Below are 18,985 nucleotides of genomic sequence, written 5' to 3'. Positions count from 1 at the left end.
CCAAATAAGTATGTGTGTATAGAAATCGTTGTCGAGGAAGTATTCTTGTCACAGATATAATCTCCGAGGGTGACTGTTATGTCTGACCGGTAGTTAATTAGTCGAAGGGCTCAATACAGGAATATAGATAGTTATCCCACCAAGTACTATAAACAGTTATTCTTAGTACAAATAGCAATTGCATTCAATTTACATCGTATTTTCGATCGCTTAAAATCCTTCCGTTAGTTTAAATAAGGGGCTTGAGCTATATATTACAAAAGTTTTTTTTTAAACTTTATATTAATGTTTATTTATTGTATTAAATAGAAGGTTTGAAGGTTTAGTGAGATTGTGTAACAGACAAGGGTCTTCGCAACTTGGTCGCATATATGATGATGCACAGGTATTGCCAATATTCTAGCAAAAGTTATTAATTTCTGAGCAGAAATGTCTTGGTGGCTCGAACAAGTGAATCTGAATTGAAGAGTGTTAGTTCAAAACTCAGATTTTGAACTCTGAAAGTGTTTAATTGTATATATAGTTCAACTCTAGCTCGGTGGTGAACATCATAATAAAAGCTACATATATTTCATGCGTCGTGGAATAAGTTCCAAACTCCAAGAGGAAGGGACATTGCCCAGCGTTGGGATATTTACAGTCTGTTACTTTACTTAAACTCAGGGTCTCCATTTTCGTCTACTTATTTGCTAATATAAAAAAAAAAAGTCTCTAAATGTTTGGATGTAGGCAAAGATGACGCCTGGTTGGCTTGCCTAAAAAGCGCCTATTCACTCTCCTCAAAATAAGACTGGATCGATTTCTTGTACTTCGATGAATAATAAATTAACAAATAACAAAAGACTTAACATGAGGATAGTTTTTATCCTCCCAGGGTATCGAAATTCTCTCTATGTCCTTCAACCGAAAAACCAAGAAGGTCACTAATGTAATATTTACGTTTTGCCAAGACGGGAATGGGTTTTGTGATTTGCGAAAATTATTAATTCGAGTAGGCTTATGTGGTTCAGTCGGAACGATTTATCAAATGAACGTGATTCTGCGCGTCATATCGTTATTATTAACATTTCTGCATTGCGGCTGATGAATAATGTTAGCTTTGTATACTCTGTATTGGCCATCATTTTATTAACGATTTCAGTTCTTCTCAGTAGAATCTACTACTTCCCGGTGGTAGCTTTACATTAAACTTAACACTGTAACATGACGGTTCAAAAGGGCGTTTACTACTTGAAAAAGGTATATTTTTTAGTTTTGTTATAATATCTCAAAGATCTTACGCACCAAGCATTCATGAGCCTCATATAGGCTTTAAATAAGTACCACGTAGCGCTATTAATATTATAATTAATCAATCTTATTATTAACTTATTATAATCTTATCTACCGATGGTCAGTGTGGTGGGAAAGTACCACTTACTGACAAGTTATTCTACTATCAATAATCTGTACTGCTCCCCTCTCTAAGGGTGTGTGTGTTATTGCACGCAAAAGAGATGTAACATCTTAAGAACCTGTGCTTAAGTGTAGGTGAAGAGTGACCACTTGTTAATAGATGGCTCATTGGTCTCTAAAATATATTTATAAAATGTAAGCATATATCTGTCCCATACGTGTCCCAAGCTCCATCAAAGCCAAACCTAAATCCTATAGCTATAGTTTCGGAAGGGAGGCAATGTGGTAGACGAGCCGGCGGTAATCCTTGACGATTCAAAAGTCAATTTTTAAATTCCATTCCCTAATTCGACGGCAACGTTTCAATTTTAACGTATAATAGTACGTTGCATAATATCAATCGGTGTAATTACTTAATTGTTAGGTATATAAATCTTTTAATCATTTCAATTCATCTTCTCCCCCGTCTGATTGTATCGTTCGTCTGTAGTCAATAATCTGTAGTGACATAAAAGAGAAATAGCTCTGTCTGTTACCTCTTCACGCTTGAACCGATGAACTGATTTAGGTGAATTTTCGTGTGGAGATAGTTCGATCCCGATGAAGGACATAAGTTACTTTTTGTTAATTCACCCTTTGAGGGAATAAAATGGAGGACGGCAGTGTGTACTATAGGTGAAGTTAAATAAATTGCAGCTTATGCTTAAATAAATAATTGAAAGTCTCTTTTGAACTATCATAAATTGATAGTTTGAAATGTATCTATCTCCTGTAAATATATATATGGGATGATTTTGTGTTGATACCCGATAATAAAAAAGTCTATTCATAGCAATCTGTTATCATTGCCGATATTAGGCATATCATTTATACTTTTCTCCGAATATAATAATATTTATGTATAAATTTAGCTCAATATACAGCGAAAGTAGAATCATACGATTTAACGAGGTAAGCTACCTATGTAGTAAAAAAACATTCTTACTTATTTAATTTAGTCAAAATTTAAAGTAACCCGCCCTCGTCCCTAATATATTATGTATAGATAAACATTTTCTTCCCTATGCAAGTACTCGGTTCTCACCCCAAAGCTATTTTTTACCCCTCAACATCAACCCCAAAAGTCGGGACGGCGAATTCTTAAATCGTTTTTAATCCCTCAATTCGTATAACAATTTATTAGATTATTTAGTTATGTTGGGTTCTGTGTAACATGTGGATGGAGTCATAAGAGTTAGCAGGAGAAAAAAAGCAAGGTTTCTTACTAAACAAAACTTAAATTTATTTGCTAAGAAACTATTTGTACAATAGTTTGCTTAACGATCTTCAACTCTATCATTTTTTAAAGAAGGTTTTGTTTCGATGCAAACAGAAGTTAGATTTCACACCGTGTTTTATTGAAACAATTAAAGTAATTACTGTTTTTAACGAGTTACTAATATTCGAATTTCCCCTCCAATTAAGCGATAAGCTTTTGTTAGGAGTGCGTAATAGTCCAAGGGGTCAAGATCGAGTCTGTTGGGCTTAAGCTTGGCTTAATATGCCCAATTTTTAAACTAATACTTTATATCATTGTACTTAATGTTTCGATTAATAACCATTTTAACAAAAACCGAATTAAATCTAAAATCGGATCAAACAAGAAGTATTTGGATGTACTAAAATAAATAATTTCCTAACCGATTCATTATACCCTGTTCAAGCTAGCTTGATATTTTTGACAGACGGGCTAGTGATGAAAAACAGAAAATATAACATATATAACAGTCGATTGAACGACGGAATGCGTAATTCAAATTAGAATTCAATTTTTTAACTTATTTTTCAAAAAAAGAGTTATATCAGCTAGAGACCCCAACCACGAGCCAAAGAGACCCCAACTAAAAGGACCCCCGTTCGTGACAATAATTTAACAATGATCTTTAATAAGGATTTTTGTAATCGATATTTGTAGCAGTTACTGCCTGTTATTCGCGTCCCTACCGTCTGACCGATGTAACATTGTACAAACGTCTATTATTTTCAGTGTTTCTATTTAAATTTTACTTTGAAGCAATAATTTATAATAGAAAAACTCTTAAAATTTTCGGATAACGCTTGAATCTTTAGGAACTTTTGTATTATATGTATTTTTTTTAGATATTTTTACAATTTTTAACATCATTAAATTAAGAAAATAATATGTTCGTCATTGCAAAGTTATGTCGATCAGAAAAATTTACATCTGTCAAAAAGATGAAACTATCTTGTACAGGGTATAATAAAGTAGATCTGAGGTAACAGACATACAAATACAAATAAATACATAAATATATATGCATTGATAATACTCTTCTTTTTTTTTTAATCGGTTAAAAGTAATACAAGAAGAATACTAGAGTTACCAGAAGTAATAATGTGGTTTAAGGTGAAAAAACAAAAATGGTATGACTTATACGTCGCTATGTACTCGTGCTGACTACAAGCGTAGCGCCCTAGGCTGATGATACTATTATTTTCACGAAAGGATCACTCTTCATCTCCATCATTTGCCCTTAACCCACACATCTGAGATCCAACCGTGTGTTACCATACTGCAATAAAATAATTTGTCAAACTTAAGGCCGGTCGCCTCCCTGACGCCATCGATTTTTGAAATGCGAACCGAAAATAACATTTTGTTTAAAGTAATATAATGTACGACGTACGTATAGTACTAACATAAACTATGTACTAATGTATGTTTGTGTATATTATATTACAGGTAAAAGCCGAGGTGTGGTTTCATTCGGGTTAAAAATTAATGAACGCGAAAACGTGGAGCAAGTGCTATATCTAAATGACTTATATGATCTTTCATATTCAATAACATCTAAGAATTAAAAAAATGGACATAACATCTTAGTTCCCAAGGTTGGTGGCGCATAGGTGATGTAAGGAATGGTTAATTTTTTTACAGCGCCTTTGTCTATGGGCGGTGGTGACCACTTACCATCAGGTGGCCCATAAGCTCGTCCGCCAACCAATGCCATAAAAAAAAAAAACTTGGCTATATAATATAAATAGATTAAACGGAAAAAATAAATAATACAGGTATAATAATATAGTACAATATTTACAGAAAAACAAATCTTCTTCGATGACATTATACGCTCATACGAAAGATTGACTTTTTTATATCATTGTTTATGGTGGATGGGGCACCTAATGGACACCACTGCTTATAGACGTCGGTGCCGTCAGAAATTTTAACCATTTCTTACAATTAAAATGCGTCAGCAACTAAGATGTTATTCCTTGTGCCTTGTGTAGTGTGTAGTTGCACTGAGCTAGTGCTTTGCGCTCAGCCTTCAAACCGGAACACACCACTACTAAGTATCCTCTGTATATCCGGCTTCTGTCCTCTCCTTTTGAGGGATGAGAGCTTATTCCACCACGCTAGTACAATATGTGTTAGTAGATTTTTATGCGGTACAATCAATTTTCTTCATGATGTTTCCCTTCGAGCAAGAGGTCATGAAATTTCAGTGGTGCTTGCCCAGGTTTGAGCCAATAATCTTTATCGTTCAACATCGATCACGTCACCGACCAACGTTTAAGACATCTGTATAAGCCATCCCGCGAATTTATGTAAACTGTATAACGATTGTAAGCATTTCATAAAACTATGAACTTAAGAAAGAAAACCTTTTTAATCAATAAAAAGGTAATACAAATACAGATAATTTTTGATTATTATAAGTTATTTTGTAGGCTCGTTCTTTTATCTAGAAGCCGTATAGCAATCAACAATTCCTTTTAAAGAAACGTGTTTATAAATAGGTATTATGTTTAAATAAAAATCTTGTGAAGTTGATTGATAAAATTAAGAAAAATCTATTTACGTTTAGTAATTCAAAGAATATTTTAGTCTTGTAAATCTAGATGTTTTTACATAATACACCTGCTTAGTTATAATTTTATTATTTATGTAACAATCATTATGTTTATATATTATATTTTTATATTATTGTTATATTATGCAACGATAACTATTTTTTTATATTCATTGAATGTATAACGAGGTTCAATTAGCTTAAATTAGCTGTTAAATTAACAGCCTAGCCTTTTTACTAAGGAGGCCCGTTCAATCAGCAGCCTGAATTTTATTCAACCAATATAATAATATACAACTTCAGTTCATAGAATAGGATAACTTAGTCCTTAAAGGTTAGGTTTGTTTAAAACGTAATTATTTGGTTCAATAAAAGTTTCAGCACATTTTTAGTAAGTATATTTTCACTTGCAAGTGTCTGAGGAAAATACCCTCCTCTATGAACGGAAGATGTATTGCCTGCATGACAAACCACTCATTGGCGAGCGCTGCTAACAAAGGTTAGGCTGTTAATTGAATGGTTAATTAAGCTATATTTTTTTAAGTATATTATGCATATTAATTTAACGGATAACTCCTTTGAGTGTTAATATAAGAGCCTTCTCAAGAAATTGCTCGTATAACCCTAGGAGATATATTTTTTGTTCTTTGAGCTCTAATTCGTTCAAACAAACAATATTTTAGGCTTCATATAATATTAATCTATCATAACATGTACTTATCAAACTTGCGGAATATTTGGCCTTTAAATTCATATTACCAGAACATCCTTCCGCATTCCCCTTCAATACTACAAACACCGTGCTATAATATAAGACGCAAACAAAATATGTCATTAAATTTTACTACGTGTGCGTGAACACTCGCCCGTTTTCCAACAACCGATGCCAGCTCACGTTAGCATTGACCAATATGACGAGCGAGTTAACACAGTGACACACTGTGCAGCCGTACTCGGAAAACGGACGTTGTAATCACGTGGGCTACGCGCGTAGATAGAGAGGTGAAATTTTTAAGGTGCGTTAGAGTGGGACAGGTGACGTAGCCTTGACCTGCGCAGTAATTGCTCCTAGCGCCCCCTGCGCTGTACAACGCTTTTCGATACGAGTTGAATTATTGGCGCGCAATAAACACAAACTATATTTTATTTAATTATAAACTAGATTTAGAAACATAGTTATCATTTCAATTGTATTTTCATTGAGGTCACTATTAGTTTTAAAATTTATCCTTAAATATTAAATTAAATTATCTAATTATACCTATAACAATTAATCACGACTCTAAGATATTTTGATGAATATAATATTTACAATATTTATATGTTTGAACGACAACAAATTCCATGTCAAATCTCATTTTATATATCATACACATTGAAAACTGTTTACACATACTCATACAACCAAATACTGAAATACAAAAAATAAAATAATATTTATCAAAATATATTTAATATCATTCGTATTTTTTAATGTTACTATTTAGCCTCATTTTTATAAAACGAACTCTATTCCCCCTTTTTGGGGAGGATTAAATTAGCCACCCCCTGCGGGTTGACCACTAAAAGTATCCTGATTTCTCCTGTGTTACTTGTTTATCACGTTTTCGATTAAGATAAAATTGAAATACAAATTACGTTCGAAATACTCAGAGGTTCTTGCCCTATCCACGTGTTTCATAAACTGATCTAGTTCATCCTAACTAATATAAATACGTAAGTGAGTTTGTTTGTTTGTAACCCTTAAACTTTTTAACCACTTAATATAATTTTTGCATACAAGTTGGAAGGGGTACAGAAAATGACCAAAGCGAGCAAAGCCGCAGCTAACTTGATACCTTATAAATATTATTTATAAATAATTTATGGGTATACCGGAGTGTAAATATTTACAAGAAGCAATTTAATTAATTATAATATAGCTATTTTGAGCGGGCTTGCTCAACGAAGCCGAAAACGAAAACACGAAGTTTCAGGCGTTAAGTTACTTCTGATTTCCATCACTGCTTTCGTCAAAAGGCTAAATTTTAGACTAATTAGAATCGAAATGTGAAAATATCTATCGAGGTGTTACCGACTTGTGACTACCAAATGATTACGTTGTTAAAATTACGATCGTTCACTGGTTTCTATAATTGAGCTGTATTTCTAAGGTTTATAAAGATGGAAGTTTTTTTTCGGATACGCGTGGAAACCAATGAGCCGATTTATATGTTACATTGACATTATGATAGGTAGTTTCAGGACAAACAAGCTACTTTAAATATATTTATATATCGTATATTTTCGATATTTACCATTATGCTTAAAATTAAATTCAATTAAAAACGATAAAAGCTAAGAGTTGCTCTGCGTGGTTTTACCGGCGTTAAACATTCCTGCACCACCCCGGTGGGCTGTAGGTGGTATTAAATAGGCTTTGCCAAGAATTAGGCTATCAACATAAATTCGCTTTACAGAAAAAAATCGTTTTACATTTATTATTATTATAGTGTTTATTGTTATTAGTATATTGACATAAGCCACGAAGAGCGAAGAGGGGAGCAGTAAAGTTTAGCCCGCGTGAACACGAGCGGAGCCGCTAGTCTTTTAATTTAGGTATTCACGATCCGGTATGCTGCTGGGAAAGAGGTATGTTATATAAATATTTTATATACAATAATCAATATGTACAAAATATATTTGTACCAACTTTATGCGCACATCAAGGTAAGTAAGATCACACTGTTGCGCAGTTTTCAATGTGTGACCCTCGTTGTAAAGGGTAAGTGTATTTTACCGATATTTATTACCAAATCCAATCGAAGAAGGATTAAAGATAAACAAACATTAGATTTACATACCTACTCCGTGCGAATTTCTAATAGCTTTGCTATATAGTGCATTACAAACAGTTCTTGATTAATATATCTTTATTTATAACACAACACTATTTCATTTAAATCATTTTACTTCCGAAGTTTCGGTATCAAATTCATCTTCATTTAAAACAATTTTTTCACGATACCATAATGAATACCATAAAGTATACCACTACCACGACGATATTTTGTCAATTCAATGTCAATTCCTCCTGTGGTTGGTATAGACCAGTAGTTCCCAAACTTATTTTTCTCGTGGACCTCTTTCAAAATTTTACTGGTTTCGGTGGACCCCCTACATTTCTACCACGTTCTTAAAGTCGCCAAAAAATAAGAAATTGTGTCGCTTCTGAGTTCTGTCCCTATATTCCGATAGGTAAAATAAAAACGAAAAATGGTACATTTTATAACACTTTATTTATTAAAAGAATAGAATTACAAGAAAAAATTAATAAAGTAATATAGGTTTAGGTCATAATTTTAATTAATGGGAAGGATGTATTTGATGGAGTGTCAGCAAACGATCAATGTTTGGCTTTATTTTTGTGAGCAATAACCGCAAATCCCCCCGCTCTGTGATGTTTAATTTGCTCCTTTTTTTTTTTAAGAGCACTTTGTAACGGCACTAAAACTCCTTTCGAAAAGGTATGACGAGGGAAAAGCTATTAAAAATTTCCTTGCGATTTCTCACAGTCCAGGATATTTTTCGGGTATTTCTGCTTGCAGCCAAAATGTTTGGTAGCCTTTTCTAAATTTCACCTTCAGCTCCTCATTGGTGCTTAGCCCGAGCAGCTCCTCTTGTAATACAACATTGAACACTTCCGTTTCATCAAATGAATTTATGATCCATGGTGTTATATCCATCGTCAACATATCTTCAAACCTGGTTTTGAAGTCATCATGCAGGGCACTTAAATGTTGACTGTAGGTATGGATATCCTCATCAATACATTCTACCTGCGACAAGTTTGGAAATTGAGAAAATTCGCGCCGACTAATGTTTTGCTTCATAAATTTCAATTTCCCAAAAAAAAAAGCCAAAATTATCCCCTTTGTTTTTATTAAATTCAGGCTGTCACCGTGTAACTTAATATCATTACATTTTTTAAACAAATCTGTCAAATACGCAATGACTGCATTGAATTTGATCAAGTTTCTTTTAAATCTGGATCTCTCCTTTCTAGGAACTCTAATACGGAATACGAAAACAGAGTAAAATCTCGTTAAGCATGCACCAATCGACAACCAGCGTACTTCAGTATGTAAGAGCAGTCGTTGGAAGTCTTCATCATTTTTGTCGCACAATTGCTTATGATTTTGTTGACAGCTTTTATTACAAAATGAAGAGATTGGTTCAACCTGTCACTTAAATGTTTTGCCACAAGATGTTGTCGGTAGATTACGCAATGAATAGCTGTAAGTCCTGGTATAATTCTTTTGAGATAACTTATAAACCCACCATATCGCCCGACCATTGCAGGAGGTCCGTCTGTTGCCACTGAAATAATATTTGTATATGAAATCGATTTTTCCGTAAAAAAATTACTCAGGACATTAAATATTGATTCGCCTTTAGTGTCAGTCTCCAAAGTTCTGGCAAATAGCAATTCTTCGTGAATTACTTCCTCCATAATAAATCGGCCGTATGCCAATAATAATGCTTCATTACCGGGTAACGTTGACTCGTCCAGTTGTATAGAAAAATGAGTTTTTTGCAGATGATTGCACAAAAAACTTTCGATATCAGATCTCATTTCATCAATGCGTCTTTGTACAGTATTGTTACTTAATGGAATTATTTTTAGTACGTCAAATGGAGATTTGTGCAAAACAGTTTTTAAAACCTCTTCAACAGCGGGTAAAATTAATTGTTCTCCGATAGTGTGCGGTTTTCCAGATTTTGCTATAAGTAATAAGATATTGTAATATGCCCGCAAGCCATCATCGTTACTTGATGAAGAAGATTATTATTAATTAATTGAGATGTTGAAGCGACCATACTGTGCATGGTGGGTCTCTTTTCATATTTTTCCTTCAATGTTTATTTTGATAATTAACTATTATGCGTGTGAGGCAAAAAAAATAATTTCTTTAAAAAAAGTTAAACCTCCGCAGCGCCGCCCCCGCAAAGTGCCGCCCGGTGCGGACCGCACCCTCCGCCCCCCCCATGCCACTGTGTAAAGGGACCAACTAATAAACCGCTAAAACAAATACAGACGTTTTCACAAAACGGTATCAATTTTAAAGTACCTAATTTACCACTAATTTTTAATAGTACAAATAAAAATTGGTGTGTTCAGTATCGAATACTGATCATATTTGTGTAGGAAAAAATAAAAGTCGAAATCCCAAAATTGTCCATAAAAACGATAACTAACATTTCATCAAACCAATGAGTTCACGCGCTCCGTGTATTTGCGTATTTTTTGTCTGCGGCTTCATTGTTAAAACGTGACAAACTGGCATCGAAGCTCAAGCCCCGCCCTTTTGCCGACGCCCGCGCACCGCTCACTCTTTCCGAAAAGGCATATTTTTGATAAAACAGTTACTTCAAAATCAATTTAAAATGATTGTGAAATTACTATTTTATAAAATTAGTAGTTATTTGCAAGAAAAATTACAAAATTAATTGCTCTGCAATATTGCTTATTCGGCCTTTTTAGAGAGGTAGTGCTTCTCTCGTGAAAAAACAATTGAATATAACGTGCTGTGTTTGTCTTCAAATCGAAAGAGGACAATTAAAATATCTGTAAATTACTAAGTTACCTATCTATACAAGCAGTTGTGATCAACCGACTAGTACACGTAAACAAAATACTTAAGTACTATAACAAAAAAAAGGTAGGTACTTACTTTTCTCACACCTTTTTTTCGAAATTCCGGAAACAAATAAATGAGTTTGCCTTTGGCATCAAGTATTTATAGTGGTGATCAAGTTCATGTCTGAACAAGCATTAAGCATTGTCGGGCGGATAGCGCTTTGCAAGTCTGTAAACGAAATTGTACGTAATATCGAAAACGCAAGTTTGGACATGTAACAGTCGCTTGCCTTATTAAAATATTATCTGCTTAGTTAGGTACTTAAAACAATGTAGGTAGGCCCTTATAAAAACTATGCTTACATTTTTGCTCTTTACTATCAAAAGGAGATAAATTTTCGTGGACAATAACATCTTATGGACCCCCATTTTTTATTCACGCCTACGTAGACCTCCAGCAAGTCTCCCGTGGACCCCTGGGGGTCCACCTGGACCACTTTGGGAATCACTGGTATAGACTATAGTTGGAAAATTAAAGGGTATCGTACTAAAAAAAAAAGAGACGTCATTCGGTACGTGTCCGTGAAAACTACATTCAGAACCGATGATTGGTTTACTTATTTGTTCCCGTAGCATTACGTTTCAAAAGGAATTATAAGGTTTTGATTTTGACAAAAAACAAGCTTTTACAAAATTACACAGCTATTTTGTTAACTTCGAGGAGTTCCATTGACTGGAACCAATTCTGGGTATAGAATCGGATGAGAGGAAGGTATCTAATTCAGATACCAAGATTTGACTGAAGCAAACTATCAAATGTTGCGAAATAAATAAAGAGTTTGTAATTAATTTAGTCTTCTAATGAGAAATAAAAAACATGCTTTGAATTTTCATGGCTAATATTATCTTTCTATATCCGCAGATGTTCAGATAACATGGTCGCAGAGTCCCCGCGCCGCGTCGCTGCCGTGCGCGGTCGTGGATTGGAGTCGAGTGCAACCCCGCCGACCGCCGCCGTTGATCGACGAAGACCGATCAAGGGCGAAGCCCTTTATATGGAGGAAGGGCGATGACCAGATCAACCCTAAACGGTAAGTTTCAGTAATTTAAATTGTTTTGAATTGTGACGTAGTGGTTGTATCCTTACTTTAATGAAATATAATGGTATTTTAATAGTTTTGATAAATTAATTAGGTGACATATTACTCCCTTAGGTTCAACCGAACCAGTGACCGTTTATTGGATAATATTTAAAGTCCAATATATTCTTTATCGTCTTCCATCCCAATACGATTACGCGATCGTCATTTTGTCTCTGAACCTTTAAGCTTGTTACAAATACCTGAGTCTTCATATTTATTGGCTACGATTAGTGCCCTCGTCTTTATTGCGTAGACTTTCGCCAGAGACAGTGATTGATTCGGTGGTAGGGCTTTTAAGCACCAAATTGTCACCTACGACTGTGCTTACGTTAGAATAGTGAGTAAGTCAGTATAAATACAAGCGCACAGGACGTAGCATCTTTCTTACACAGTTTGCCTGCCCATGAACATTGTATGCATGATAATTCCCCATTAAGTACATCAGTTTTTAATGTATGTCTGTGATCTTATACTTTAAGCTCGCTATATTAATTTCGTATGTTGCCATTGCATATAACACAAGGTAATGTCCGGTGTGCGTTGCAACCGCTCTTTGTTTGTAAACAATTATCCGATATGACTCGCGAGCCGTCTATTGTAAGTTGATAGTACGTTGTGAAGAAACTTAAATGGTACTGTCAACTGTCAACATTGATGTTGGCTGACAATCATAATTTGAAATTTAAATATTCAAAATAAGAACGATACTATTTTTTAATAAAGACAATGGCCTGTCATTCCTCTTAAAGAGTATATTTTATATTAAATAAATAAGAATCGTTTTCTTTGTACATACATAATTGATGACTAACGAGGAAATTTTACGAGTATATTATTTTATATATCCTGGAACTGTAGGTTCCAACGACAACTTCAAAGTTTAACTCGTGCCGATGAGCGACGAAACTTAAATGATGAAGATGTCGTCCTGACCGATTTCAGTTACGGCAGCCAATCTCTAGGGAGACCAGCCAATTACGCAGGACATATTATTTATAGTGCACAAATATGTACGCAAACACAGGTGCACTCTCTATTCCATCATTCTCATCCGATGGGACGGCAAATCCGAAATGACCAGAAAGAGTCCAGGCGCAGGACCAACGGCTTTACATTACGGGCCAGACTTCGAGCTGGAACAGAGTCTCGATGGAAAAACCCAAAATCATTTTATCGGCCCGACCTTTGGTTACGAATCCAGGACTCTATCAACATATATAATAAGACAAGCTTATCGCGTATAATCAAAATATAATAGGACGGTTTTGTGTCATGAACTTTTAAATCGACCTGTTACAAAACCTGTACATATGTATATAAACGGTTTGATATTTTTCCAGGGTTGCTTTTAAAGGTACGCTGGAAGTGAGCCGTAAGAGCGGTGGAGGCACGGAAGGAGTGTATCAGTGTGCAGCTTGGGATCACGGAGGTCAAATCCTGGGATACCCAGTACATCTCAAGTTTTCATGTGAGTTTCATTTTGTCATTCCCATAATATTCCCATTTTCCACGCGAACCATTCCATATGATACTGACAGCAACGACAAATATCAAAGGTTTAGTTCCAACAAAGGAGTTCAAAGTGGTAGTCGGATTTTGTGCAAGCTCCGGGTAGGTATCAAACAGCTCAACTTAGTGTTGCAGTACATCTTACGTTGCCAATGTATATGGGCAGTGAATGCTGTGAATGCTGACCACCAGGTGGCCCACTTGCTAGACCGCCTACCTACATAACATATAAGATGATCATAAAATTAAGTTTGTTTACATAAAACTTATTTACTTATTAAGAAGTATATTCAAATCAAAATAAAAAATAACTACTATATAAATCACACCGTTCATCATTGGACGGATTATTGTTGTGTCGAATTATAAGATTAGGTTGTAAAAATGTTTTGGAACAATTACTCCAAGTTGTTTCAACTTAAAACGGAACAAAGATTCTATGAGCATAACCGTCATCTTTGAAAACTTCGAAAAACACGTATTATATCTTCGACGTCTTTTAAATGCATCTGCAATATATTTAAGTAGTTTTTTTTAAATTTTGTTATATTGAAAGCTATTTGTCACTAGACTTCAAGGATTTCTTATCAACAGTGTTAATTTTATTTTTACTTAGTAAAGATATAATATAGTAAACATGTAGATTTATTTTAAAAATACATTATTAAAACGCATATACGCAATAGAAGATAATGACATGTTCGTCGCCTGTTTGCATTCGATTAAATATTTATTTTAATACGTATGTAATTTCGGAATACTATAAAGATATTTTTAATTAGAAAAGGTTATGAAGGTTATTTAAAGTTGTTTCCGAATGACACTTCTAGGGTTAATATATTCATACTTAACTTTGTGCAAACTTCTTATAATAAAGCAGAGTTATCTTTTCACTTGATCGACATAAATTATGAAAGGAAAAGTTGAGCGATTCCTTTTCGAACTCTGTACCTTTCAAAATAGACTAAAGATGCCTAATATAATGCTTTTGTATTCTTAATTGCAATTATTAATTAATATATTGTTCAGAGTTGACACCTAGACTATTGGTATAATTTTTAGTAGCACTTAATGCGTACTTTACTAAGAATATTAATATAATATGTTGTAATGTTTTTGCAACTGCAGATCTCTGCAGACTCACCACCAGGTGGTCTATTCGCCCGTTTACTTATAATTATCTATAAAAAAAAAACTACACCCTCTAGTCAAGTCTGACTCATATTTGACTGGTGTTCTCAATCAAATTTAATCAATACATCTTTAATAAATACAGGCGTATCTTATAAACAGCGCGATCGATAGTAATTCAGATGATGATTTTCAACTCTGAATATTTCACCGCAAATAAACTTCATGCATAAGAAAAACCTCACCCCGAAACGTCTTCTGATGTTTACTCGATGTTGTAATTTAATAACCATGTAACATTCTGTGTACCGTCGGCGACTCCGAGAAGCCGTCTTAGGGGCGGGCGAGGCCTCATTGAAATGCTGGACGCGTTTTTCATTATTTATACATTCACGTACAAAGGAGGCAATATATCAAGGTATATTTTCATTATCCATCATCCTCTGGTACAACCAGCAGCATGCGCCGTGACGCCGTGACGCCGTGACGCTGTGACAACGACGATACAGATATAACGTTTATAATACAGCAACATCATATTTGATCAAGTTATCGCGGGAAATTGAAACCGAGCGGTCGTTAGTCTTCTGTTAGACATCAAAGCAAATTATTGGAAATGTTATTTACAGTACATTAGACATATATGTTGGTCAGTAACTAGAATTACAGTTATAGAAAGAAGGTTTTCTTTAATGTGCATTTCATTCGCACGAACAAAGCGTCAAACTTCACGTTAGGTACGTACTGACTATACGTCACTTACGTGAAGTTATAGAAGATATTTGCGTAAATAAAAATTGGTATGTTGATGCATCGTATTGGGATGTTACATGAGATTTTTGCTGACTAAAGTCAAATCCCAAAAAATGTATTAATTATATTACAAACAACAAATACCTCAGATCTGAAAAGACCCATCGGAAATCATTCCCACGGTGTGATTTATGACATTAATTAGTTTAGTATAGCATATTCCAATTTTCAACAATATTTGACATCGATTTGACGCGATATCATTGGTCGAGAGCTTAAATAATCTATGGTATTCAATATGGATACGCGAAAAAATTGTGTTATCATCGTCGGTGTCAAACGAAAGTGGATATAAGTAGTTTAGTGGTATAATGTTGTATTATAAATAAATATATACAGTTTAACTAGTAGTACATAACATAAGCAGCCTGTAAATATCCCACTGCTGGCCTAAGGCCTCCTCTCCCTCTGAGGAGAAGGTTTGGAGCATATTCCACCAGGCTGCTCCAATGCGGGTTGGTGGAATACACATGTGGCAGAATTTCGTTGAAATTAGATACATGCAGGTTTCCTCACGATGTTTTTCTTCACCGCCGAGCACGAGATGAATTATAAACAAATTAAGCACATGAAAATTCAGTGGTGCTTGCCTGGGTTTGAACCCGAAATCATCGGTTAAGATGCACCCGTTCTAACCACTGGGCTATCTCGGCTCTACTAAACTATTAGTAAATTAAGAAAAACGAAATGTAAGGTTTGTTTATCCTTATTCCATCTTCGATACGAATGCCTTCAGATGATAATAGTCGACACACAATACTCTCCGGGACGTCCTTGATTACCTACAAAATCATGTACGTCGAAACAAATCCTTAATTACTATAACAAGTTTGTACTAAACTCTATTGCCCCAAGGCAAGCATAGCTATATTATTAATGTTGGTCGTACCAAAAGCCTTAGAACTTGTAACTCATCCCTCGACGATAATTTATTATGTGTTTACATCAGCGGGAAACGGAATAACCTTCATATATGATATTATGTATTAACTGTATCATGTTTCTACGTACGCGGGCATGTAACATAACGAGGATGTGCCAGGCTTAAGGTAACGTTCAACGCGACTTCGCCCGCGATTATTGAGTTCAGATTTTGTAATTCATCGACATTAAAAAAAAAATAGTTTGCGTCTCGGAATTCCCGACTGAAGTGATAACTTAAACTAATCTAAGTTGAACTTATTTGTTATTGAAAATTTACGTTGCCGTAATCACTAGTTCCATCTCTCAAAAATTGACTGGCGCCGTAACGCGTTACGTAACGGAGCGATTTATCCTTCCACAAGAAGTTATCACTTCAAAAAAAGAAGGAAGTTATATGTTTTGTTTGTTATCTCATAGCTCCGTCATTTATGAACCGAATTGGAAAACTATTTTATTGTTTGAAAGCGGTAGGATCATTTAAATTTGAAGGAACATTTTTAAATCGTATTTTTGTCATAATTTTTTAAACATTGAGCTTCAGACGTTAGTGCTTTGCCCCTGCAGGTCATTACGCGATGTCTAGTCTATTAGTCTATAACGTATCTCAATAAATGGACTATTCAATGCAATTTTAGTATTCAATCAAAATTTGGTAGATCATGAGATTACTGCATTGAAACAAATAAACTATTCAACTTTGTATAATAGTTTAGATTTGCGTAGTTTTTAATATATTCTTAGAAATAAGACCAGAAGTTATTTTTTTTAAATAAAAATTTATTACTACCCTCAAGAAAACAATTTACAAAACCAATCTACATTGAAAACAATTACATTTAACAAACCAAAATTAAATTAAACAAAAACTAAAGATGGAAGACGTCTGAAACTATTACAACAATTATGGAACAATCTAACGAAAAACCCAACGGACAGAATGACGTTGCCGAGATGTTGACTCGATAACAGCCGAATAGCAAAAAGATCGCGCCGGGTGCTGGCGCTGCTTTTTATATGTTTTCCCCACTCTTCTTCCATCTTCTACAACATATAAAATGACGGTTCGTGTTTTGTCCGCCCGTTTTCGTACACGAAGTCAGAACAATAACAAAATAAAATATGTTTATATTATCGATGGTAAATTATTAGCAATAGGAAAATATATCGTAACTTCGATTGATGATTGTGTATTCTGACACAATTACTCAGATATTCAGCTGAAACTGTTTCCTTTGGAATGTTTTACAAATTCGCCGCGAGCATTTCCCTTTATTTTCTTTACTTAAAATTACAGGATATTATCACAGAGGGTTATTTTAATTATAATTTGTAGCGCTATTTTTGTTAGGCCGTTTTTGTGGGTTTTTCCTTCCATATCTTGGATCTTATGTATACAATTTTATAAATAGCTATCCATCACTTTCGTACGGGTAGAATAAGGGTCTATAAGTCTTTATATAGAAGGCGGAACATATAGGACAACGCGTCAATGTTTCAAATCGTATGAGTGGTTCAATGAAACAGTCATACAAATATACGTGTTTATTTATTAAGAATAAAGTTTTTTTTTTTTACGAACCGAGATGGCCCACTGTTTAGAACGCGTGCATCTTAACCGATGATTTCGGGGTCAAACCCAGGCAAGGACCACTGAATTTCATGTGCTTAATTTGTGTTTATAATTCTTCTCGTGCTCAGCGGTGAAGGAAAACATCATGAGGAAACCTGCATGTATCTAATTTCGTGGGGGAATATGGTCCAAAACTTCTCGTCAAAGGGAGAGGAGGCCTTAGCCCAGCAGTGAGAAATTTACAGGCTGCTAATGTAATGTAATGTAAAGTTTTTGTTTATGTAGCAATCTAAGACATCAAGTGGACCACCTTATGATAATTGGTCTCTTAGAAATTGGCGCATTCTTTACACCGCCAATGCCCCAACATCGACCAACATTGGGAATTTATGTTATGTCCCTTTATGTTGTAATACACTGACTCACCTCTCAAACAGGAACACAACCATACTAAGTATTGCTGCTTGGCAGTAGAATATATAATGAGTGGTACCAACCCAGACGACTAATAATAGAGTTTTATTTTAAAATAATTATTTTGTTATCAGTGTAATGTATATGTTCTATTATATGGTCTCAATAAGTACTAGATTGATCCATATGAAAATTTGACATTATGATAGTTCATAGTTTCTTGGCCGTTATAGGTTGTTTGGAATTTTTGCCTTTGTTATATATAACAAATAACTCTAAGATTATGTCGTTTTCCCAGATACTTTATTTGAAAAAAGATTTACAGCTAACAAAATAGCGCGGGTATTAGAGTTTAGCAAATCTTCTAAATGTCAACAATAAAGTTTAGGAAAGAAATGTTCGTCTTCTATAGATAAGTCCGAGGCCCCGCTTTTGTTTTAATAAATTGGAAAGACGATCTGTTATTCATTGAATTATTGCTTACCTCGTGCGGAGCAACTAAAGCACAGTGTATCAATGTCCCACCACTGGGCAAAGTTCTCTCATGTGAGGGTTTGAAGCTTATTCCACCACACTTTTCCAGTGTGAGTTGATGGATACTCATGGAACAGAA

At 34.6% G+C, this 18,985-nt stretch overlaps 1 protein-coding gene across 1 annotated transcript in view; it reads left to right on the top strand.

The window, feature by feature from the left end:
• The window catches only part of LOC113402408 (protogenin B-like), a 108,464-nt gene that overhangs the window by 66,197 nt on the left and 23,282 nt on the right, over positions 1–18,985 (top strand). The window contains exons 2-3 of the mRNA XM_064216579.1: positions 11,792–11,960; positions 13,352–13,479. Of these exons, the coding sequence (XP_064072649.1) occupies positions 11,792–11,960; positions 13,352–13,479 (297 nt within the window). The remainder of the gene's footprint in view (positions 1–11,791; positions 11,961–13,351; positions 13,480–18,985) is intronic.

Source organism: Vanessa tameamea, chromosome 12, assembly GCF_037043105.1.
Source record: "Vanessa tameamea isolate UH-Manoa-2023 chromosome 12, ilVanTame1 primary haplotype, whole genome shotgun sequence".
NCBI lineage: Eukaryota > Metazoa > Arthropoda > Insecta > Lepidoptera > Nymphalidae > Vanessa > Vanessa tameamea.
This window is presented reverse-complemented; position numbering and strand designations above follow the sequence as displayed.